This window comes from Rattus norvegicus, chromosome 2, assembly GCF_036323735.1.
Source record: "Rattus norvegicus strain BN/NHsdMcwi chromosome 2, GRCr8, whole genome shotgun sequence".
Lineage (NCBI taxonomy): Eukaryota > Metazoa > Chordata > Mammalia > Rodentia > Muridae > Rattus > Rattus norvegicus.
The window spans coordinates 248703340-248730174 of NC_086020.1; the positions used below are offsets into that span (position 1 = coordinate 248703340).

The window sequence follows — 26835 nt, forward strand, 5'->3', positions numbered from 1 at the left end:
CAGACACTATACCCATTTTGTTATATCTCTTTATCACACAATAAAAACTTTCTACCACCTATCTTCAATTTCATTACACGTCACAATATTTGTTCTCATTTAATGCTTCCTTTCTCTAGGTTGACATGATCGTATATTTATAGTTCTCCTGTGATCAATTTCTATAAAGCATTAAGCTAATAACTTGTCAGATATTCTCCTCACCCAATATGAGGACTCTTATCTAGACTTGATTCTTATCTAAATTGCTAGTGTCAGTTGGTGTCTTCAGTCAGAAATTAACTTTTCTGCATTCTCAAATGAAATTATTTTTCATTTACAGGATTTTTCCTCACTTACAATCACATTTCATATTTTACCTCAGATAAATTGACAGTATTTTCTTCATTATATTTGAGAAAAAAGCTAATAACATAACAGTTGTTGCCTTAAGATTTGGACCTCAATTTCTTTTTGGGTGGGTTATACGGTATAGAAACTAGTGGTTTAAACATTTGAAACACATATTTCTCACTCAATGCACACTCAGAACAAGTGGTCCTTGTAGGCAGCCTGCCTGCAGAACAGGCTCACCTCTTTCCACTCCGCTTCTTGTCTTCTTCAGTATGTGGTTTCCAAGCTCACATGAAAAAACTCGTAGGAATTAGCAGGGGGAGTCACACAGCAATTCTGATCCAATCGCCTTGAATGGAACTGGTACTTGAGCAACTGCAAAGAATTCCGGGAAGCAAAATCTAGTTGTCTAGTTGTGCACCACAGAGAGGGAATGAACTTGAACAGTTGGCAGCTCTGCTTCTAGCCTGGAGGGAGAAGACTACATTCCTGATCTACTACAGAAGTTTTTACTTTTCCTCTCAACTTGTTTAATCCTCTTTACAATAAAATACCATCAGAAGCAAGCAAACAAGATTCCTCCCAAAGTTCCCTCTGAACAGAACCACAAGTACCCCCAGCCTGATGGACATGGCTGATAGACCCCTCACAGCAGGACTCTGCCAACTCCCTATGCAAAGCATCCATGTGAGATATAAAAGGTCTGTCCCATTGGCTGGGGACTCCCTGCCTCCTGATTACCATTTGCTTCAGTACAGTAAGCAGTTGGCTGAAAGCTGTGGCCAATGCTGTTTCTGCAAGGTGCTTGCAAGGCAGACTGTCATCCATCCCTAAGAGACTCAGAATGATTCAGAGACAAGTGTGGAGGAAAGGAAGAATGAAGGCAAAGAGTGTGTGGGCTAGGTGTCTGGGGAGGCAGGACAGTAAGACCTTGTGTGTTGCTCATCAGCTGAGGAACACATCTCCACATTGATACTAACACATCAGTCTAGATTCATACACTGTGAGCTGTGCAATGCATCCTAGGTCTCTTAGGTATAAGCATCTCTTAGGTGTAAACACAGGGTAAGGGATTCATGTTGTAGATGGATAGTACAGCGCTCAGTGGAACCTCAAATAATAGAAAATGTTATTTGAGGGCCTGTGAGATGGCTTGGCAGGTAAAAGTGCTTGTGACTTACCTGCTGACCGCATCTCTAACCTGAGAACTGCATTCACTCCACATAGGAGAGAACCAACTCCTGCAAGTTGTCCTCTGATCTCAATACCTGTGCTTCACACACACACACTCACACACACACACACACACACACACACACACACACTTAATTAACTGATTAGTCGATTAGTTAATTAATGTAGTTTTAAGATATTATTTCCATTCTACAAATCCAGCAGGAACTTGTAGGCTAGTTGAGTTCAAACTTTCACAGGCAGTAAATCACCATTCGTAAAATCTGCATGTGTACTTCTCTGGTTTGGTCCTACTTACCTCGAGGTCCTCTGTGATTTAATCTGCTCTTTGATGTGCTCATCCTTACTCCCAGGCTTCCAAGTTCCTTCACAACTAAGTTGCCTTATGTACTAATGAGGTTCTTGTATTTGTGTGTTTAATCCCAGAGAGTTATCACATGATTCGCACATTATCAAATGCATTCCATCACATAAGCCAAGGCTGAATTCCAATTACTTTCCCATCATCCACCCCACCTGTTCTTCTTATCCATAAGGTCTTGCCGCACTTGCCTCAGTCTCTGTCTCTAACACTTCTATCACCTTGGGCTTTCATACTTCATTTAACAGTTGTTGCCACCTTCATCCCACTTAGCTAAGCTCACCAGAACTGTTTGAAGGCAACAGTCGATCAATGGTTCCTTTTTAGATCCTCGGTACCAGAAAGAAAGGGATGAAGCACTAGAGAATATTCTAGTTACAAAACATTTGAATACCTACTGCACAAACAACCTTCACTGTAGGTGAATCATTTGCATATGAATAGGTAAATGTCATTAGCTTGTTGATCAATATTTAGTAAGCAGTTCTACAAATGCCATGATGTGTATGTAGCATATGCTAATTTCCATGGAGAGTTCACAGCCATCACCGTGGTATAGCTAACATACCACGTGTGTGTGTGTGTGTGTGTGTGTGTGTGTGTGTGTGTGTGTGTGTGTGTGTCTGTGTACCACACATGCTGCCCATGGAGAACAGGTCTTCTGATCCCTTAAAATTGGAGTGACAGGTGATTGTGAGCCACGATGTAGGTGCTAGGAACTGAACCTGAATCTTTTCCAAGAGCAGCCAGTGCACGTAACCTGTTAGAATATCTTGGGTTGGGGATTTAGCTCAGTGGTAGAGCGCTTGCCTAGCAAGCGTAAGGCCCTGGGTTCGGTCCCCAGCTCTGAAAAAAAAAGAAAAGAAAAAAAAGAATATCTTTAGCTTCCAATTGTTGGGGTTTTACAACTCTCATCATATATATATATACATATATATATATATATATACTAACGTTAATGATTATATATTTATATATATCACATTTATATATATATCATTAACGTAATTCACGTTAATGTTTAGTAATAGCTGTACTTAAAATGTGAGTTCCTAAAAATTCAAGCATAGATTCCAGGTGTAAGGGTCAACTGCATCTGCTGTGCTGTTGGTGAAGAACTACAAGCCAATGTCAGTGTGAAGGGAAAACTGCAGGGGAACAGGACCTGCCAGAAAATCTAGGGGTAGGTGAGAGGCTGGAGGCTGGAGGTCTGTGCTGCGCTCTCTCTCTCTCTCTCTCTCTCTCTCTCTCTCTCTCTCGTCTCTCTGTCTCTCCCTCTCCCTCTCCCCCCCCCTCTCCATTCTCCTCAATGTTTCTCAATATTCCATTACTCTACCTAGGTCTGTCCATCTTGTTCATTTTTTATTGTTTTCTCTTCTGGCTCACCTACCACGATGCCTCCCCCTATGACTCATGTCTCTGCCTCTCATGTGACACCCTCAGTCACTTCATTACCTTGGTCCTGCAATATGCCTGTGAAATTTATTCCAATTTCTGGAAAACAGAATCCAGGACCTCATAGTAGAAAAACTTCATAATCAATTCCTCTCTGCTTACATATAATCTTCCATAACATCTGAAATTCCTCTGATCACAGGGAGGTTATATCCTCTTAGTCTCCAGAGTGCCATCTACCTCTATTATATCCACCCGGTCAGCAGAGAACAAGCCTACAGGCAAACCCATGACTCTATCACCCTTGAGAACTTTTCTTCTGTCGACACCGTACTCCTTCATAGGTGTTCTGCAACTCACTGACTCTGAACCGTTTACCATTGAGGATGGCCTCTAATTACACAACTGTCTTCTGGCAGTGAGCCCAAAACCCTGGTGTCATCCTGTTAATCTATTTCCAATAGGTTCATGCATACTGGTTACAGTTGAGCAAAGGAAGAAATTGCCCACAGTGACCCTAAAATGTCTCTAAGACCTCTTTACCACCAAGAGACACCCACCACCAGTGCTACTTATAGTGTTTTCTAAAAGTCAGAAAAGATTCCACTTGCTGTATGACCCACATCTGATCAGCAGGAGCAGCGTCCCTAAGCCCCTGATATCAGATACACTCTGTATCTACAGCATCCACTAAGTGGTAACCCACCAAAAGGTAATCTGGTTTACTTTGACTTAGTCTTTGACACATTTTACTATATGAAATCTCAACCCTAAAATCATGTTGTCCCCACCTTCCTGCCTCCTCAATAGGGTGCCTGATGTGGAAGGTTGTTGTTGAACACTTATGAGATAAAGGTGCAGATAAAATGAAACGGTTATTGTGAAGTATATGTAGGATCTCAATTATCTAGAAATAAAGAAGATTTAGCTTGACTGTTTCGAGTTTATCAATAAGGAGACTGGACTATTCAAAACAAAAGCCTCAGTAGGTTGGAGACTCTGTTAAACAGCAGCAGAGTTTCACCTTCCATTTCAACTTCATGTTAAGAGCTTTAAAACGCCATGTGGTAGAATCTAGAGAACAAAAACATGTAGCACTTCTCAGCTGAGGTAGGAAAAGGCACTCTACAGCTGGCACTTTGGAGAAATGAAGGAAAACCCAAGTATCTCAGGTGTGCTGGCAAGTCCTCACTCGTGGGACATTTTTAATTCAGAAGGGAAAAAATGTTGAAACCTTCTGTGCTGTAGAACATAGTGAATGAATGGGAGAAACCTGCATACTAGTGATTAAGGATCAAATTCTCAAGTAAGGACCATTTAGAAATGATGGCATCACTGCCCATCAACCCTTGGTACTTACTGTGTATTAAGTGTTCAGAGAGGTCAACACACAGTGGTTCCTATGTGTTCTCTACAGAGAGCAGAAAGTAATATTCGTTTCTTGTGGAGGGGTATAATTCTATATTCAGTGGTATGATATGAAAAAAATATGTTTTAAGTGTGATGGGCCATAATGATTCCTTAGGAATCACTGAATTGTCAGAACTACCTGCAGCCAGGTCATTCCACCTCATGTGCCACATCTCTGTTTAGATAGTTTCAAGATCTTATTCCAAAAATGGCCACGGGTATCTCCACCATCCCTGTACCTCTGTCTCTATGTGGTCTGGATGAAATTTCATTAATAGGGGCATAGCTCACAAACCTTTCTCTCACAAAGCTTGAGATAATTATATTTTAATCTATTTCTGTGTTTGTTTCCTCCCACAGTATGTATCCTGCCAGAAAATAGCAACTCGGTGTTATTAAATTTGAAATCACTAACATCTAGCTCAATCCCCAGTGCATAGTAAAGGATAAATGAAAAATTTCAACCCAAATGAATGTGATACAGTCTTGAGGAGAGAGACCTTTTGAGGTTACACGTCTTATGATTAAAGAATCTCCTATACTGTACTCCACTAGGCAGACAGATGCACACACCCCACCTCCAATATAATAAGTGTCCATCTATGTGACTAACACACATGGGTGTTTGCAGAGCTACATGCATGCTAAGAGTGGACTTATGTGTACATATTTAATCCATTAATGAGGCAGGCATAACTATGGAGCTGAACTACATTCCAGTCAAATACTCAAGTTGAGACACCAAATTTCAATTATTTCGGGACAGAACCTTGACTGCAGTGGAGCATACCTTACAGTGACGATATCAGAGTTTTTATAATCAAGGAAAGTGCTCCCAGGAGAACTTGGAGACATAAGACAATCTGTGTCACACTGTCCCACACGAGGAAGCCAGGGAATCAAAGACACAGACTCCTGTTTAAGGCTAAGGAAATTATTGGTCCCAGAAGCTTTTGGTCGCATGACTTGTCTTTAAATGGAAGTCTCAGAAGCTAGCCCCAGTATAAAGCAATTTCTGTCAAGAGACTGACTTTTCCCCAATGAATAATTTAAAACTCAACTTTTTTTTCATGTGAACTGTCTTATATCTTGGCAGAGGCATAGTATTTCAATAATTTATACAATTTTGAATATAATACAGTTAATGCCAGAAAAGCAATTTCTTTGATATTGAATTATAAGAGAATGCACTTAGGCCACTGTGGCTAATGACCTAGGGGCTAGGAGCATAGAAAATTACCTTCTAACCCAATTTCATAGAGAATCTGTGCATTTAGCCATCAGCACTGCTATCTCCTGGCATATAGTTGCTTGATAACAGTTGGATGTAACATAAAAAAATACACCTCATTATCTTTGGTAAAAGAGGATAAGAAAGAAGAACATTAAAACGGCACATGAATAATTATTTTTGGAAGTAGAAAATTAGCTAGAATCATGGTTTTACCACTTATATTTCTGAATAAACTGCATTCTTTTAACACTTCCTTAGGTCACTTCCTTAGTGACTCTAGTCACTCCTGAGGTCTAGTCATGCACTCCCTGACAGGTAAGGCACACACTAGTGTGAACTGTGATAACTTATCACTTTTAGAAGAAGCCAAGTCATATGATGTGGAAGTGGGTCCTTTAGTCTTTCAGGGTAAAGGTTGGTAAAGATCTCCATGAGTTTCTGTGACATTGGAGGCTTTGACTTCCCAGCTGTGACTAGACCATATAGGGCACACAGCCTGTGGCAAAGGATATCTACCGTGTAGGCACCGTTTATTCTTGGAGATGGGGAGATTCTGTGTTGCACAATCTTCTAGGGTGTGAAGACTGAGGATCTTCTTTAAGAGCAAGGCTCTCCTAATACCCTTGAAGGTGCAGTTTGAGTTGATGACAGGCTAACCCCACAGACACTGTAAAGAGGTTCATGTGGCACCAAGTACTCAGTCTGCAGAGCACAGAGTGCCCTGGTTTGCTGTGATGAAACATCCTGATCAAAAGCAAGTTTGGAGGAAAGGGTTATCAGTGACCTGGAATGTGACCTGGAATGTCACAACCTGTCACCAAGGGAAGTCAAGGTAGGAGCTTGAGCCGTAGCTTAAAGGAAGCAGAATTATTGGAGAATCAACTGATTTTACTCAGGCTCACTAACGGGGACATGATTTCTTATGCCATCCAGGACTAACTGCCTAAGAATGGTGCCGCCCACAGTGGACTAGGTCCTCACTTACCTAACAGACATGCCAGCAGCCAATCTGATGGAGAACGTTCCTAACTGAAGTTTCCTCTCCCCAGGTGATGGAAGTTGGGTTAGGTTGACAATAGAAACTAGCCAGAAAAACCTAGGTAGATTTCATCTTCAAAATGGCACCATCCATGGTGACTGTTCAGTGGAACAGCCTTCTACTCTGGGTACCTACAGCTTAGTCTACAGATGAACTCTGCACCATGACATACTTCTGCAGCGTGTCTACTCCACTCCAAATATTTGCATTCCTAGTATGAGTGATCAGTTTTGCCCAAGCTACCTTTGAACCTCTATCTCTGGAGTCTATTCTCTGGTGTCTATATTTAAAGACAACACTTTTCTTCGGTAGTTTTATAAGCCATGGATTTAAGCAGTATACCTTGCAACTTCTTTTATTATTATTCAGGAAACCATGCCAAGATCGACTGAGAACAAATAATTAGGGTAGCCTGCCCTGCTGGCAAGACTACACTCTGGACTAGTTGGACCCATTATCTATAGCCTCACCAGGATGAGTTGGCCAATTAGGATCCAGTAAGTGGTAAGGCCTCCCAGGCTCTACTCCTGGAGTCTCAGAATCACACCATGGGTTTTCGCATGTGGTGTCTCCATGTGCTGTCCCTATCAGGGTAGCTCTGGAGTCTCAGGCTAACTATACAGTATCTCAAGCCTCCAGGAGTGAGTGTCCTTGGATAACAGAGCAGGAGAGAAGTGCCGTTACTTTATGAACCAATCTGAGAATTACCCAGATTCTAACTCTCCTGTTGAAAGCAGCCAGCTGCAATCCAAATTCAAACAAGCAGTGTGAGGAGGGTTGGAGCCTGACCTTAGCAGGGAGGGTTATTAGAAATACAAGACCTTTTAGTGGGTAGGCAGAGTTGGAACTTGAGTGTTGAGAATTCTGTTCAGTGTGGCACATGCCACACCAGCCGCCCACCCTTCACCCTTGCTGTAGGCGTCTTCTGTCAGACACTTTGCCAATAAGAAAGGCAGCAAGCCAAGGCAAACATTTTCAATCCCTACCCAACCCCACTCCGGCTTGCTTTCAAAACTACACAGTCTGTGGAGACATTATTTTTATTCAAAGCTTCATCCTGAATGAGCTTTTTGGACCACATGGTAATGTCGAGATCTATGTAAAAATGCATGCCTAAAAGTACCTAAGTAAAATACATTAAGCTTCAAATAATGATTCCCCCCTAATGGTGGTGTGATATTCAATCACATGACTGTAACAGTACTTTATTTTAACCACAAAAGTGCATTCCACATGCTACCATCTATATTTTCTTTCTTATTCTTTACATTTTTTCATCCATTAATTTCAGAAAATTGGTATCATCTTCATAATTAGGATAATAAATATTATTTACAAAGAACAAAGGAATAAGCTTACTTCAAAGAAGACATTATTTTTCTAATGGTGCTGAAATGGCACATTTACTCTGCAAGGATAAGAACACCACAACAGCTTTTAGACATAAAATCTGATAATAAATAAATAAAACCGCTACAGAGCCCTGGGCTGTGAGGAAAACTCACACTGAACCCAGTGAACCAGAGTGGTGCTCTCTGTGAAACCAAGACAGGTGGTGCCTAAGTACCCTACAGCTCCAAAGGTACACTAGGACCCTTGAGTCTTAAAAAGCCTAAAGCAAACTTCCCGGTGTGGGAGGTTTGCAAAGCAGGCATCTGGGTTCTAGTTTCACACAGATGTACTGTTTTCTTGGTTTTGGAAAATGATTTACTGCAAGCACCAGGGATAAGGTGAGAAAAGTCTTCTCAGCTGTTCCACAGGGCATTCCTGTGGCTCTGCTACAAAGCTGGCCAGCAGGTTTATGGGAAGAGTAACTGTACTTAAAGCAAGCACCTTCATTCCTTGATCTAAATTCCTGGAAAGGGAAACATCATAGCTACCGGGTCAGCCTTTTTAAAGTTCTTAAAATACATTGCCAAATGGTTTCCTGGAAAATGTTCATTATCAATTCTTAATAAAATGATGCCATCTCAGCAGGTTTGAAGACATGGAATTGGTTCCGGGGCAATCCAGCCTCAGTGGCAGCCCACATCCACAGGCTGTCTCTGAGCCTTTGACAACAGTTTTGCCCAGTGTAACCTGGCCTTGCTGCAGCTACTACTGCTGCAGATCCAGGCCTGCATTTATGCCTGAACATCCAAGAAGCTAAAACTGATACCAGCCTGAGGTGCATCCTGGATCTTAACTCCAGTATGCAAACACTCCCTGCAGGATCCAGCAGTTTTGATCCTAAAGCCCAAATGATACAAAATAACAAAATCCCATTCCTACCCAGATGGGTGCAACAGTGTTGCATTTTACTTCTTAGATGTTTTAAAGAAGGTAAGAAATCTGTGTTGCAACAGAAATATAAGAACTGTTAGTTAACCACTACCAATCTTCTCTAAGCACAAAGCGCTATATCAATTCTTCAGTCACACTTAATTTTCCTGTGTACTCAGCTTTCTCATAAGCCTGTTTGTTTCCCTTTGCCACTGAAAAGCCATAACATGAGAACATTTGCAATGAGTAAATATGTCTTAAACTTGAAAGATTCCTTGTGTTCTTGTTCCAAAGATTCACAACCCCATGTTAAATTGTCAAGGGATGATGGCAAGAGAAGAGAAGAAGAAACAAACTAATGTTGGGTTTACCCACCACTCCATGCTGCGTGGGGCACATCTGTCCCCAGTCTCCACTTGTACTTTCTGCTTCTGAAACTTGTCCCTGGAATTCTATAAGGAAATAACATAATGAGAAAAATTTCCCAAGCGACCTCACTGGGGCTCCCCCTCCTCATACACCTTGCTGCTCTTAACATTTAAAAACAAATGCAAGCAACCCGGGCCCCTCTCTTTTGGACTGTGGACAAAATAAATATGGTAGGAGTCAAATTCTCAGAAGACACCAACACTCATTATAGTGACCACAAAGCCACTTTTCTGAAATCTCTCAGCTTAGAGCTTCTCCCACTCAGGACTAGGAGAAAAGCTCGTTAGACCTTTTCTCTTCATTACCTGGTTACAAAAAAATCCTTTTTTAACAGTCTCATTCTACCCCCATTTCATCTACTTCAAAAATGTGGTCAAATATCAGCACAGAAGCCTATTTTCACCTTCAGAAGAAAAAAAATCTGTAATGTTATAGTCCCAAAACATTTTGCACTCACCTCTTTCTAGGTGTTTTGACTATGTATTGTAAATACTAATGTTATGGATTGAATCTACCTTTCTGATAAAGCAGGTCTTTGGGAACTATACCCTCCCTGAGTGAGTGGATAAGTGACCATCTGAGTGCTAATAGTTAATTGCTATTGTATCCTATTAAAGAGCTGCCATCCTTAAGGACACAATACAATGGGATGTAATTGAGTATTGCTTTTACACAAGGGAAAAAAACTAAAGTTTTCATCATGATTCAAAGTTGGAGGTAGAAGAGAAAGGTCTACTTCTCTCAAATGTGTTCTTTACCCCCTAAGTTGTTCTGGCATATTCCATCAGTAGGCAATTCAGGAATCTGGCACGTTTACATCTATAACTTATGCTCTGGTATTTTTTTCTCCTTTTCACGATCTTTGAACGATGGGAAGAGGAAAAAAAGTCACACACCTCCCTGCAATGCCATAAACTATAAGTCAGTTACAGTCTGTCACTAAGAGAGCCGTGTTGCTAGTTAGGTATGGCCCATGAAGCCATAAGCACCCACAAGCATATTTAGGGAAAAGATCATGAACCAATCCCTTCCCTCAGTTTGAGAACAGCACTTTCCCAGGAGGTTTACAGTGAAGCAGGGCTTGTACATTCTGGGAACTGGCCAAGAAGAAAAGGAAGGCACCAGCCCTGTGGAAAGAGGAATGTTCTTTTGATACTGCCAGCCATTTCCAGATACAGCAGTGAAAAGAAAAATCCAATTCTCCCAAGATGTATGGTTCTATCTATCTTGTTGACTCAAGTGGTTTGGAAAAGCTTCAGAAAAAAAGAAAAAACAGTTTCCTCGAACTAACAGCCTCTACACTGTTCAAGAAAAGACAATAAAGGTGATGAGTGTGTGTTTGTGTGGGAGTCTGCACGAGCAGCAAGGCTGCTGCCGTCACTCCATTGTGTCTGAGTTCAGCTGGCTGTGGGTTTCTATTTTTCGTTCGTTTGTTTTTTTTGGGGGGGGGGTTTCCTTGTTGTTTTTGTTTTGAGACAGGTCTCTGGTTTGGACCTGCCCCTCACTGGACCTACTGATATAGTAGGCTTGCTGGACAGAAAGCTCCCGTGGATCCATCCATCTATCCCGTCCCTGAGAATAAAATCGCATGCCACTGTGCTCTTTTTACATAAGTGCTAAGGATCCAAACTCACGTCTGATGCCCACACAGCAAACCTTACCCATGCAGCCATCTCTCCAACCCAATAATAATAATAATAATAATAATAATAATAATAATAATAATAATGATAGTAGTAGTAGTAGTAAATTTAATCTACCTTTGCAGAGCTCCAGAAACAAAACACGTCTGTAGTGAGCACACATAGTGTTACCTAAAATACAGCATCCCATTCAGCTAAAATAAATATGTGTTACTATTTTTTGGCTACATCTCTGTGTTTGGGTAAAAAAAAAGTATAAGAGGAATTGAACAGGGGAACCCATGTGAAGAAATGCAATTAAAGAGATCCTATGCTCAAAAAATCCACAGGATTTAGAATGATAATGGTATCTTCACTGTGTTCTCAGGACTATCAGTGTTATCAGAATCTTCTGGATAGAGGTTCCATGGGGAATGTTCACGGAGAAGTTGAAGGAATATTGGTTTGCTATACACATGAACAATACACAGATACGCATAGCAGATGCCAGTGCCTTTCCAGGTTCAGGTGAATAAAGAGAGGCCTCAACTTCTGCTCTGCGAAAGGAAGATAAGAAATAAAAATAAAAACTAAATAAAGGAATACAAGTGGCACCCACAAAGAGTCACTTGTAAGTGCCAGAAATTTATTTCTCTGTGTTCTAGAGGCTCGGATGTTTTTAACAAAATCTAAATCTTTCAATTTTACCAAAGAAGACTCGGGAGCCAGATGCTGGGGTGAAAGCCTGCTAGCTCAAAGAGTCAGACAAAGCAGATAGCTGACCTTCTTCACAGCCAATATCCCCCCAAAAAGGGTCTTCTTTTTGCTGTCCCCAAAACAAAAAACAAACAAACAAGCAGAAACATCAAACTGAATGTCCCTCCATTCTACTTCCTGTGTGAGTCTCTACCCTCCTGACTTCTACTTAGTTTTTTTTTTCCCCATGTTCACTAAATGTCAACTGGTTACTTGTTCTACCTCTTGACCTATGGTAGTCTTTATTTAATCCTGTTTACAACAAGCAGAAAACTCTTGGATTAAATGTATGTGCTAGGGTTGAATCACACCTCAACCAGAAACAAGCTTTTCCAGTAAGTAATACAATTTTGGTATTCACAGTATGATCAAGTATTCAGCAACACTCAGAAGGCTCCAGGTGCTGACACATGGTGTGGAAAGGGTCCCTTCCTCATAGGTGACAACCTTTCAGAGTGTAAGGCTGTATCTAGTGCAAGGGCCCCTTCCTCAAAGATGACATCCCCACAGATCATAAGGCTGTAGCTAGTTCAAGTGATCTGTCTTACTGTGGTCCTCATCACACTCATGGCCACACGGTTCCTGAAGTACCTCCTAACCTCATAAGCTTTGGAGTTCGGATGTCACTGTGTGGATCTGAGAAGGGTGGAAATGTAGACAAGAGAATGCAGTCAGTGTAATTTATTAGGTCAGTGGCTCAAAAAGTCCTCTCAGTAATTCATGTCACTGTCCGTAGGGCAAGTTTTGCAGGACGTAAAGCTGGAGAGAATGATATCAATTATGATGTAAAAAAGATAAGATCGCTTGTATTTTCATCTCTTATTTGTTCTTGTGACTAAGTTAGAAGGAGAGAGCAGGTGCTTTTGGAACAATCCCAGCAGGATCGTTGGGACTTGGACACTGAGGGTTTTAGAGAAGAGCGGGTGTCCTAAGAGCACCAGTAGATAAAGCTTTGCTGCAAAGGCTCGAAAGTGCCTCTGGATAATCTGCAGTTATTCGACTTAGGAGGCTATCACCCTTCAATGACTTGGTGTGGAGATCTGTGACCTTTTGGATCCACACAGCATGAGCTTGATGGGGCATTGGCTTTGCCCCAGTTATCCGGAACTACAGGGGCAGAACCCAGAGGTCCCCAGGAAAAGGCAACATACAAAATCTCCCTCTCACATGCTCAGTGACAGTTTTCCATATCATACGCAACTCAGCCGAACAACCTTGTGTCAGAGCAAAACATTTCATTTGTTCCTTCTAGAAGGATGGCTTGTAAAGTCATCCTCGAGCACTCTACTAATGCCTCACGCGGGTTTCTCAAATCACCAGAGAGCTGTTTCCATAATACAGGATGCATTTGGAGGAAATTTGCATTAAATTCATGAAGGTTGGACGAGAGAGAGAGAGAGAGAGAAAGAGAGAGAGAGAGAGAGAGAGAGAAGTTTATTCATGTATCAGAAGACATGAGCTGGTGATGACAGAGTACAGTCTGAGCAGGTGAAAGGTCCGTGTCCAATCAAGAAGTCGCATAACCATGCTTATATAAGCACCCTAGTTAAACTCAACTAGTTACAAAAAGGACACAGAAGGGGGAGGAGACCGTTAGGAGTGGTGTAAGAAGAGAGACAATGAGGATGAATGGTATCCCTTGTAGGCACATTGTCACAGAGAAAGGGCCTTGCATCAAACAGAGGAGAGAGAAAATTTGAAAACGTGTGTGTTACATGAAAAAGCATTCGACTAGTCACGAATCCTAAACGAACAGCCCAGGATGTCTCTGTGTGGAGCATGTGACCTCCCAGTTGGGAGCATGTCCTTTGTACGGAAAGGACGCTGACAGATGGCTCAGACGGCAGCGGGTCAGACTCTCTCTCTTTTTTTTTTTTTTGAAGTGAAACCAACAAGAGGAAGTAAGTCACCTTCAGAGAATCCGAATCCAGAGATGCACATAAACATGACTCATGTGAGGGCCAATGCATGGCTGGAGGAGGGGCGCACATGAGCAGCTGGGTCTTCAGCATCCCAAACAACATGGTGACAAAGATGGATTAGATTAATTTAAATGCTTATGGGTTTAGAAAAATAATTAACATTGGGCCTGAGGGATGGAAAGAGATACTTGCCTCAGCCTGATGACCTGAGTTCATTCTTGTACGTAGGAAGGGAAGACTCAATATTACTTTAAAGTAAAAGAATAACTACTTATAAAATTATAGTGATTGGCTACTGGACTTTAAAGTAATATTGAGAAACACAAACCAAATGAAATAATTCAAACAACCTCCAGGAAAGGTCAGTTTTTTCATCTATCAAAGTGACTAATTCCCTCTTACTTAGATTTGGCTGACATCATCAAAATACTACAAGTTTTAAAAGTCAAGCATAGACTGCCACATGCCAGCTGGGCACATCATTAAAGTGATGATACCATTGTCAAAGTGAAAATACCATTGTCTAAGTTGTGAAATCGTTGTCAGAGTGATGACATAATTTTCAAAGTGATGGCCTCATTGCCAAAGTGATGACATCACTTCTAGAATGATGATGTTTGAGAACACTTCTGAAGTTGGACCCCAGTGTAGCACATGTGCTCCACACCAGCCAATTAGAACAGGAACACTGATGCCAGGTTCCTTTCTGACCTCTCAGCCTGTACTGGTTCACATATTCCAGTTGTAACCATAGAGTACCCATCCAGTTTCTGCCTCTCTATCTCAGTGAAGACTCTGAGGCATCGCTGTCTTCCCAAGTCTAATGCGTCAGGAAGCTCCATTGCCCTTATAAAGCCACCATGCAGGTACAGTGGGTTTGCTATTAACCATCTTCAAGGCAGAGTGCACATCATAGAGATGATGCTAGTCATTCATAGTATGAATGTAGTTGGTATTGAAACTTTATTATTATTCAATATTATACTTAGATGGAGGCACTTACTATCAATACAAATCTAACCAATAGACCAAAAGCTTATCCGAGGTCTGAGTTTCTACAGAGCTCTCCAGGAGACAAGATCATAGAACTGAAGAATGGCTATCAGCAAACCTCTTTGTTAGCATGTCAGGGAGTTGCAATACTCAAAGGTGTTTCAACAAAGTCTTGTAAATACTGAGTCTCACCGCGGTGTTTTTGCCTTTTCAGTTCCACCGAAAATATATGACATCTCAAATGACATGACCATCAATGAAGGAACCAACGTCACCCTTACTTGTTTGGCCACTGGGAAGCCAGAGCCCGCCATTTCCTGGAGGCATATCTCCCCATCAGGTGAGTATTCACCTTCCGTCATTGCTGGGCACGAAAGTCAGTGAACCCACTCAATTTCTCCTCTTTCATGAGGCTGTGCCTAAAGGCTCAAGAAAACCGAAGGAATGAACAACCCAAGCCATCAGTAAGGAGGTCTCTTGATTCCTATGCAAGATTATTTTCATTTTAATATTTTGGGCAATCAAAAATCAATAGAAAAGGCTCAGGTGGAATTATTAATAGAGAGAATAAACTGTCCATTTGAATGTGTGAGGGAGTCATTCCACCACATTCACACGTTGATAGGCAGCATGCACTGTTGAGGCAATCAGGGGAGAATGGAATTATACAAACTGTATGTTGTTAGCTGTGATATAAAGCTGGTGTGCAGAATCAAAGACTCGGGCATTAGAATTAAATTTTCCTGACAAGGGATCTGATCCCCAAACTGGTGATATGAGGTCTGTGGCGTGTTTTTATGTACTCACGGCTTCTACTATGTGGTACACATCTTCCAGAAGACTTAGGTCCATTCTAGCAAATCAGTGACAATCGTCATGCAAACAGGCCAGTGTCTGCATTCACAATGCCAAAGCTTGTGATTCTGGACTAACGGGGGAAACTCTGGGCTTGCAGACCCTTGGCCTGACTTTAGATTTCATGAAAGACCCCATGTCAAGGGAGGGAGTAAGAAAGTGATTAAGCAGGACTCAAAGTCCACCTTTGGGCTTATGGTGTACATTGGTGCATGCACCCACTCAGGTACCTTTGCCCTGGGCTCAGTGGGCATGCTGGTGTGTACACATGCACAGACACTTGCACACTGGGCTTAGTATGAACTGTGGTGCACACACCTGCTCAGGCACCTGTGATCTGGGCTCACGATGCACATAGGTGCATACACACACACAGGCACTGTGCATACAACCTCACCCCCAAATAGATACACTAAAGAAATAAAAGTTCTCACTCTGTAGCTTTAAGCATTTCTTGAAAGTGAAGGTATTATTTCATTGTCTAGGATCCTACCACATTTTCAGATGAATAAAATCTTATTTAAGTTGTTTTTCTTTTATTTTTGGGAGAAACACTTCAACAAAGCTGGATCGAACAATGAAACTGCTGCTAATAAAATCAGAAAGGAACATTTCATGTAGGTGTAGAAAGAGCACACTTGGAGAATCTTCCTCATCTGCTAATGCTTTATTTAATATCGCTCATCCTTAAGTGTCTTCCAATTGCCTCATTTGTGCAGTGGGTCTAATGAGACTCACCCACACTGCATGCTAAGTATTGCTATTAATGGGAGAGAACAAAGTCAGTATACTAGCATTACACACTTACGCAGTTTGCATTGTGCTCCTGTAACAGTTCTGAAGTTTAGTGCATTGTTGACTGCCAACACCTCACTCTCCAGAGCTTTGACAAAAATCACAAAACTGATATGTGAAGGGCAAACTCATGGCAGGTTCTCTACAGGCCAGAAGTGTCACAGACTGAGAGCAGGCATTGGATGTACAGGTTTCTAAGCTGAAACACTTATTCTTGGGTTCATCCAGTCCTTGAATGGCTCTCTGCTCTCTTCCAGTGTTTCCTACTTTCTAAAATTTGGTAACTATGATCTCTAGTTATTCTTTTAGACTGTCAGAGTCATGGGCATTTATCAGGTATGTGATGGCTCACAGCATATACACTCTCAAGCAGTTAGAACTAGGTGACCAGCAAATCACTGCCACTGCCTTCATCATGGGAACCCCAGCATCCATTCTCTCTGCATCTTCTAAGAGCAAGACGCAACAATGGCAGTACATTGTGCACTGTGCAGTAGATGTCTTGTATTTACTCCTCCCAGCCCAGGGTAACCCGAGTTCTTTTTCTAGCCAAGCATCCTAAAGGCGAAGGAACTTGAATGAGATAATAGACATGAATGTGCCTTGAGAATTATAAGGTGATATTCAAATGTACGAATGATTCTTAATCGTCTCTCCGGGGATTAAATCTGATGGCACTATGACTTCTGTAAGAATGGAGCACATAATTTCTCTCTACATATAATTTTAGATTGATATTTTGGACTTAACACTCCCATTTCTCTGTGCTTGCTCGCCTGCACATTTGCCTTCTTTATGTGCCTAGATATATTCTAGTTTAATTAAATAACAAGAATGCCAGTTACTGAAGTTATTAGAATAAAGATAACAGATAGCATCACAAGCTGAAGGAAGACAGATTGGGTTTATAAATTAAACTGCTGCACAGATTCATTTTCCCGATCCTGCTATAACAAGAAAATGAGTAAAATTAGCATAAACATTAATAATTATCTATGAATAGCTGGACTCTAGAATATTTTCATAAATTTCAAATTACAATGTGTTAAGGGTCTACATTCAAATGCTGCCTCATAAACCATGCCCGATAATTCTATTAACTTATATATTTAGTCTTGAAGGCAAAATTGTGAATTTCACTTACCCGTTCTCTTTTTGCTTGAGAAACATCAATGTCCTGTGTTATCTGATGTTCCCCTTTGCTATGTAATAGAAGAATATATATCTGAAAAGAGTTGTTAGCACCTGAATGGGTTTAGTGCTCTCAGTAGAAGCTGTGCCTGGATTCTGTGAACATGCAATGTGCTTGTTTTGTTTTCTTGCCCAGTTTCTTGTGCCTTGTCTATGACCACTTGGGTAGCTCCTAGCAAGTGACAGAATGGTGGCTTACCCTAGATTTTCCTTAATCTACAGACATGCAAATCCCTGACATGGTCACATCGAAAGCATCGATGGAGGAAGAGGAGGTTTTTGCTTCATACGACCCCCAAATGCTATGTGCTTCACTGAGATTGTGAATCCCTCAACTCTCTTACACCATGGTTTATTTCTCTGAAAGCTGTCCTAACGTGTTTTCTTTTACAGTGATGAACACAATGACCAAAAGCAACTTGGAGAGGAAGGGGTCTGTTCTGATCACAGTCCCATCTGGGGGAAGTCGGGTCATAAACTCAAGTCAGGAATTTGGAGGCAGGAACTGAAGTAGAGAACATATAACAACACTGCTTACTGGGTTATTCCCCATGTTAGTCTATTTTTTATATACACCCGCTCAGGGGTATACCACTCACAGTAGGCTGGGCCTCTCCACATCAATTGCCATTAATGGCAATGCCCCATACACAGCCCAATCTGAGGGGGCAATTGTCCTCAACTGGCATTTGCTTTTAATAATGAATTAGCTTGTGACATGCTGACAAAATGCTAACTTACAACCTCTGAGAGGGTGACATCCTGTTCTGGCTATCATAAGAAGAGTACATCACACATCCGGGTACACTTAGTGTACCCAGCACCATAGCTCAGAAGTATGGTGGCCCTGTACCTGCCCCTTGAGAATGTGCACCACATATCTTGAGCTTAGAGAAAGCCCCACCTCCATTTGTACTTTTCCTGAGCCTGTATCATTTCTGCAGCATGGTAGACCCAAACCTCCCAAATGAACTATCACGAAGTCAAGGCATGTCTGTTTTCCCTTAAGATAATTTGAGAATATTTCTTGGTTTCCTTTATATCTAGATACTTCACTGTGTGTTTAGAAATAACTTACAAAATCTCAAGGGTCTTTACTTCAAGCCTGATGTGGTGGTGCCTGCCTACACGTCCAGCAGTTGGGAAGCTGAACCAGAAGGATGTCCATGAGGTCAAACTAGCCTGGTCTGCACAGTGAGTTTCAAGGCTATGCAGCACCAGGAAATTTAACAATGAAGCTTGCATTTATTGCTGAACCCAGACTGCATTTTGCCCATGGTACAGCACTGTGCTCTGGAGCAAATTTTTCCCTCAACCACAGAAGGAGTCAGGACCACACACTGTTTTTAACTCCAGGTCAATGTTAGTACCCTCCACTTTGGAGGCAGATTCTTTGGGCTTCATTTGAGCTCTGACAGTTTCAATAATGTCTCCCCTTTTAAAAAAGTTAGACTGTTTGCACTTCAGGGTTATATCCTGTTTCCTCCTGGCTATGGGATAGCTTCAGCCATCAGAAATTAACAAAGCTGTGCCATTTTTTAAGGGTCCCTTCCAGAGGCACATGACATCTATCTCTCCCCTCGTTGGCTTTAATTTTAATTTTCTAATAAGAGTGATAATTGATTTTTATACTTTATGGTTACTTCCTTCCTTCCCTACCCCCATACTTCTAATAAGCAGCAGGGAGAGAGTTCACAACAGAACAGGCCATTGTTGTCTTTTGTCAGTCTTCCGTGATGACATCACTGTAAATCCTTTACCATCTATTCTCTCCTCTCCTGGTAGAACTGATACCGTACTTGTAGCTCCAGCAGCCCTCACCCCTAAACCTGTTAGTCCTTATAGTGTGCTGCAAGCATGAAACTCATGTCATCCAACTTCTTATTTATTTATTTTTTATTGGATTATTTATTTATATTTCAATGTTATTCCCTTTCCTGGTTTCCTGGACATAAGCCCCTTATCCCATATTTCTCTTGGTAGATTAACAACTTGTTGAAAAGTGTTCATGCTTGTGTATAATTCATTACTGTTTAATCATTTAGATGTTCAAATTGTTTTCGACTTAGCCAGTAAGAGGTGTGTCTGTCAGTTATGACCTTATAAGATGTGGTGCTCTAATACTGAACATGTGTGTGTGGCATGGCATCACACAGTGCTGGGCTGTTGTTGCATATATCCGGGCTAAACTTGGGATTCAGTTACTTAACTCCAACTGACAGGATATACATGAGGCACCATTGATATGCTATGGTAAAGTAATCAGAGGACAAGCTGTCCAGATGACTTTCTCTGAAGTTTTAGTACAACACAGGATCAAAAATTAGTTTATGACAAGGGATAAAAAAAAGCGCTGGGTAGGGAAGGGCTTAAGTGGAATTGGAAGTCAAGGAGATTGATTGAGACCTCTCAACCCAAACCAACATTGACTTTTTCCTTCAGTAAAAAGTAAAAAAATTGAAGAGAAAGAAAGGAAGAAAGAACAAGAAGAAAAAAGTAAAGAAGGAAGAAGGAAGGGTGAAAAAAGAGAAGAAATGAGAGAAAGGAGATGGGAGATGGTGTGGATTAGGAAAGAAAAATGGAAGAAAGCAAATAAAAGCATTTTATTCATTTTGTAGAACAGTCCTAAAGAGGACCTAGGTGTGTGTGTGTGTGTGTGTGTGTGTGTGTGTGTGTGTGTGTGTGTGTGTGTAAAGCATTTATAGAATTACCAGAAAAACTGTTATGGGAAGTCAGAGAAAACAATTACTAACCCTGTAGACACGTTGATGTTGACTTACACAATGTGACTGCTTCCAGTCTTTGACGAAGTCCATAACTCCTGGACTTAAAATTCCCAGCACAAACTATGAGGTTTTTGTACATTTTATAGTATTTCAGGCATCTTGCCTTACAAATGCAGCACAGAGGTCAAGATTGTGCACTGTAATCTCACTAACACTGGGCTTGAGAACCAGTAATTCCTCTGAACAACACTAATGAATTTCTTCATGTGTCAAACATAAACTGTCAGTAATGCTTGGAACTGATTCACAGTAGCCAATGAAATAGTTCTGAGCAGCAAAGAGAGGTCATGACCGAAGGAAGCCTTCTGTAGGACTAAATGCTAATGTACTACTGAAATGTGTTTACAGTTTGGACCACACAGAGCTTCCTTTCAGCTCCATGGAATTGAGAAGCCAATTGGTTAACTCTCGGATGTAATTCATATAGCTTCACCCCAGTGAGATTAGAAATTTAAAAAGTACCTTGAGTTCTAGGAGGTAGGTTAATGAAGTCTAATGCTTGCTGTACAAACATGAAAATGTAGGTTGGGATCTCCTGGCTTCACATAAAGCCATATCTAGTGCTACAGAACTGTAATCCATGCAGCTGTAATTTTGGTGGTGGGAAGGAGGGTGCTAATGGTGTGCTCAGCAGCCTATACAGCTGAATCATGACCTCCAGGTTTGGTTATAACCATATATTAGAGACTATTTGCATTTTTATCATTTTTCATATGAATTTTCTATGAAAATTGTGTCTATTTTCTCTCGTTTTATTTTCCAATCTGTACATGGTATTTTGAATGTGTCTCTTGCAGGTAGCATATAGTTGACCTAGTTAGGGTGTCTATTCTTGTTGTGAAGTACCATGACCAAAGCAACTTGGGGAGGAAAGGTTTTATTTGGCTTATACTTCCACATCACTGTAGGAAGTCAAGACAGGAATTCAAATAGGGTAGGGACCTCATAGCAGGAGCAACTGCACAGATATAGAGGGGTGATACTTACTAGCTTGCTCCCCCTGTTTTCTTGTAGAATCCAGGACTACCAGGCCAGGAATAGCCCCTCGCACAATGGGCTGTCCCTTCTCTGTTTAGTCACTAATGAAGAAAATATCATACAGCTGGCATTTTCTCAACTGAGGTTCTCTCCTTTCAAATAACTGTAGCTTGTGTCAAGTTGACATAAAAGTAGCCATCACAATAATCAAACCAGTATATGAGCTATCTCATATACTGCCAGTTATTGAATTCTGAGTGGTGAAGTTAAACCATTCACATTTAGTTAAATTGTTGCCTTGTTACAGCTTATATCTGTTTGACTTTGGTTGTTTTTAGTTTCTTAGCTTTTTTTCCCCCTTCTGTTTTATTTGATCTTCCTTTCTTAGATTTCTAACTCATGGCTATGTCTCTTGTTGGTATTTTGGGTACTCTCCCTCCATCAATTGTTTTGTAAATCTAAAACCCATGCACTGTGGCTGGCTAGTCAAGAGTAAATCCTACATTTCACTTACATTGTCATAGTTAAAATCTGCTTCTTTCAGATATTTCCTCTGTATCCATGAAAACCTGCTCTATCCTGAAGTGGTGGTAAACCTTCACTTTTACTCCATATCAAACTTTGGAAGCTCAAGAGAAGGGAAGCATTTCAGATTTACTTAACATTTTAGTGATAACATTTTTTCATCTTTCCTGATATTTAAGGTTCTTTATTGCTAGGTCCATACGGGAGACTGCTTACAGCCGTTCCTTTCTGATGGGTCAGTTGGGGACAGATTCGTTTATCTTTATTTGTCTGAGAATATTTTGATGTTGCTCTTCATTCCTCAGTGTAGCTTCAGTTATAAAGAACGCTTGTGTATCATGAACAGAGCGCGATCACTGTTTACTATTCAGAGAAACTAAGAAGAAGAACTTGGGGGAAATGTCTGGGAATCCTTTGTAGTGATATACAGGACTTCTAAAAATTGAAACAGCAAAGTTACATTAGCATTTCCTACCGATATTGCTATTGGCTTGAAAACAGGGTAAATTAAATTTTTTTTAAAAAACCTATCATGTGAAACCATGGTGAGTTTTGTTAACTGAAAGACTGGAGGACTCTTGAGAGCAGTTTCTGAATAAAGCATTGTTGAAGTCCAGTGTATGCGAGATGGTGGATCTCTTATCATGTCCCCTGTTTCCTTCCTCTCGTTTAGATATATCTCATTCCCTTCCTGATGACTGTGACTACTTTGTATTTGCTGAGGTTGTGTAGAAAACTGGGGAAGCCTGAGCACTTTGCTGTCTGAGCCTTTAAGAAATGATTGTTGGCTGAGAGATAGATGGCTCAGCACTTAGGACCTATTCTGTCCTTGAGGAGGTTCTGAGTTTTGTTCCCAACACTAAGGCAGGCAGATCACAACTACCAGGTGATACAGCACCTCTGGCCTCCCTGGATACTGCAGCCAACACCCTCACAAAGAAATACACAACCAAATAAATAAATTAAATCTTAAAAAAAAGGTTTATTGACTCTCACTCCAGAAGAGACTTGTACAGTAATTATCTTTTCCAGTTCATCCCCACATCAGCTTCCAAATGTGTACAATATAAAACCCGAACACAGAAAGCATTAATAGCTAGCTGTCAGAAAAAAGGAAGACTGTTAAAAAAATAAAGTTATTCCTTAAAAAACAGAGACACTGTGGGGATCTATTGTTTAAAATAATTGTGGAATTATTTCAAGTCACCACAGATACAGGCCAGGAGCGTTAGTTCCCATTAGTGTTTTCTGGGCCCTGCACATGCACCATGCAGAGCCACAGTGCACTTTAGGGAGCCCTGTGATCCCGGGAAGCTGCAGCCCATCATCCAAACACTGTTTCAGGTTTTCAATCCTGTCACTACACTTTGCTCTTTGATGTCGGAAAGGGAAAAAAATTTTTCAGTAAAACTAACAATTTATGCTGACGATAATTCAACAACACTAGATCTTCAGATTGCAGGCGGCAGCTCTAGTTCCATTGTGGAGTAGCCCTGGAAGTGCGGCTTCCGTGGATTTCCATAATGGCTTTGCATAATGGATAATTACATAAAGAATGAATCTGCATAATGACGCCAAGTTAAACTTTTACCATAAGATTGCACACCAATAATTCATAGATGCAGTTAGAATTACCTCTTTGTTCTGAGACTTTCTTTACAATTTTAACTTCCTCTGCGTGCAAAGTCTGTGCTGCTTTCCTCTGGTTATCAGTAGTTGTTTGTATTCAGAACTTTTAATGCCTGCTATCTGAATATAGAAACCGAGAAAAATCTTAGTATTTTAACACATATGTAAGACTAAACAATGGGCCTGATGATACAATGAATTGATACAAAAATAATCTCCCATTCTCAGAGAAAAGTGCTTATCCACATGAAATAAAAAAAACAACAACAACAACAAAATAAACCATCGAGCGTCTTACAAAAGATTTGTTTCTTTTCTTTCATTTTCCCTTCGTTTTTTCCTTTTCTTCTCTTGTGGAACTTGATTTTGTGCACATCTGAAAGAGGCAGGGTAAGAAAAAGTAAGAGACATCAGAGGTGATGTCTCCCCTCTATGTCCTGGATTAGAAAACAAGATTATGGGAAATTTACAGTAAACAATTAAGCATTTTCTAGTCTTCTCGCCAACAGTCCGTTGTTGTAATGCGTGCATTAGTAACTGTGTGTGTGTTGGCCATGGGCAGATACGTCTAAATGGGAATTAACTTGTTAAATTTTACTATCTTTGCCAACCTGATAGAGCCTAGACTCATTTGGTGAGAGAGTCTCAATGTGTTACTTGGTATAGGAAGACCAAGCCACTGTGAGCAGCACCATTCCCTAGGTATAAAAGTGATGAAATCAAAACATAAAGCTGAGCACAAGCGAGCAACCCAGCAACCATGCATACATTTATTTCACTCTGCTCTTGACTGAAGAGGGAATATGACCAGCTGTCAAAATCTCTACCTTGACTTCCCCACCAAGCTGGATTTTAACCTGGAATTGTAAGCTGTGACTAATCGCCTCTTTCTCTGAGTAGCTGCTTGTTGGTATATTTTACCACTGCAACATAAATAAAATAGGGACAACTAAGACTCTTTGATATTAACTCTTATCATTAATACTTCTCTTATATTTTATTTTCCCTTAAAGCTGCTTGAGGAGCAATAAAAACAATGACATATTGTGCTCCTCTGTGATAAAGTCGATCCATGTGAAGTGGCAGTTTCATTTAGAAGCTGGTGAGGTAGAATTTTGTCTTTCTAAGTAGAACTTGGAGGGCAAGTTTACTGGGCAAGAGGGACTTGACGAAATAAAAGTTTAAATTAATCATTCAGAGTCCAACAATGTGTGAACAAAGAGAAAGAAAGAACAGAAATGAGGGGACAGAAGAAGGGCATAGAGGTTTGTTTGTTTGGGCTTTGATTTTGTTTTCATTTTATCAACAATATTTTCTCATCTATATTTCACATTGTAGGAAAGTGGGGGAACGTCTATAAATTAATGACAAAAGACATCCCTGAGCATCCTAGACACAGCCAGCATGAAGAAATGGTATGAGCACCATAAGCAGAAGTCAATGAAGGGCATAGCACAATTCTGTGCCATCACCATCTGTAAATTATCTGACACTAGGTCACTATGGGACACAATTTCAGCTTTCGAAAACATCCAGGGCTGTTGTAGAGAGCATTTTCTGCCATAAAACAGCTTTCCCCACCTTCTTTGCAATTGTTACAAAGAGATTTTTTTCTCAAAAGGATCAAAATTAGTGAAATGTCTCCCAACAAAATGAACTGTTTAGTGAAGTGGGGAGAGACTAATTTTACCATTCCAGCCAAGGAAGTTAAAGCATAGCACTGACTGCACAGAAAGTTTGTACGTAAACCCTGTTTGAGATACTATGACTTAAAATTCTAGATTTCTTATATCTGGTGTATGTGTGTGTATAGATATGTGTGGGGGTGTAGATATGTCGGTGTGGGGGTAGAAATATGTAAGTGTGGGGGTGGGTATGTGGAAATATGTGTGTGGGGGGTGGAGAATAGGGTGGATGGAGATGGTATGAGTGTTGTGTGTGTATGTGAGTAAGTGGGTGAATTGAATGGGGACAGTAGGGGTAGCTGTGAGTGTGTGTAACTGCAGCTATCATAAGCCTCAGGAGTTTGTAGAGAAGACTCCTTCATAAATTTACCAATCAGCAAAAAGTCACAATAATGTCTTGAAAACATCGTGGTGGTGTAGAGAACCATGGGATCCATTAGAAGGATTCTCGTTTCTACAGTTTCCACCCTTGCTCTCAGTGCAGTCTTTAAACATTTCTTTCTGCAGCAGGCTTGAATGCCATCTGGTCTCAGGGCTTATCTGTAGTCTGGATTGAAACTCTGAAGATAGGTCCTTCCCAGACAGCACCATAGCATTGTCATCCGGACAATGTATTAGTCAACTCGTCTCCAGAGCTCTCAAATGAGAAGTTGTCTGGGAGGATTGGCCTGAGAAGAAAATTCAATTCAATCCCAGGGGGGAAAATGCCAGTACTGGGGAAGGAAAGACCATATGAGGAGGTATGGAATTCTTTTCCTTTCCTTCCTGGCATGACAAGGAATAATTATGGATTTGAATTGCACAGCTGAAAAATAAAATGTTTTTTTTACCTCTGCTTGTAACTCAGTGCAAGCCTGATATACATATTTGGGGCACTGTTTTGATTTAAGAGATGTACAAGCAATTCTACCTGTTTAATACATAGACCTGTATTCTGCAGTTGCCCAGCAGATTACTGTATTAAAATGTGATAGGCTGAACAGTCTGAAAATCTTTAAAGTAAATTCTTGGATGCCAAAATATTCAGACATAAGGAAGGAGGGACTGGATGACTAAGTGGTCTGCCAGCCAGGAACCAACGACCTCCTTCCAGACAAGTCCTGAGCATCCTGAGCTCTCAGGAGTGATCAGTAACTCCTGTTCCTTGTGAACATTATTCTCAGGTGCCTCTGATATATTACAAAGCAGAGAGAGTTGATTCCATCCTAATACAAACATAGTGTAAAGATCTCCATCTAATTTTCAGGCTTTGTGAAAAAGACAACTCAAGTTTAAAGAATCAAATCACCATACAGGGATTATGTTATAAACATTTAAGCAACATCTACTTTCGTAGAAAGCCATTTACTAGACACATGACTCACACAGTGGGGATAGAAGCACAATGCTAAGAATAAAAACCAGCTACTGTTTTAAAAGAATTTACAATGTTTAAGATGCA

General features: G+C 40.8%; 1 protein-coding gene across 3 annotated transcripts in view; it reads left to right on the top strand.

The window, feature by feature from the left end:
• Nucleotides 1-26835, top strand: part of Negr1 (neuronal growth regulator 1) — a 732375-nt gene that overhangs the window by 420176 nt on the left and 285364 nt on the right. For all 3 annotated transcript variants that reach the window (XM_063282428.1, XM_039103007.2, NM_021682.2), the window contains exon 3: nt 15165-15290. In XM_063282428.1, the coding sequence (XP_063138498.1) occupies nt 15165-15290 (126 nt within the window). The remainder of the gene's footprint in view (nt 1-15164; nt 15291-26835) is intronic.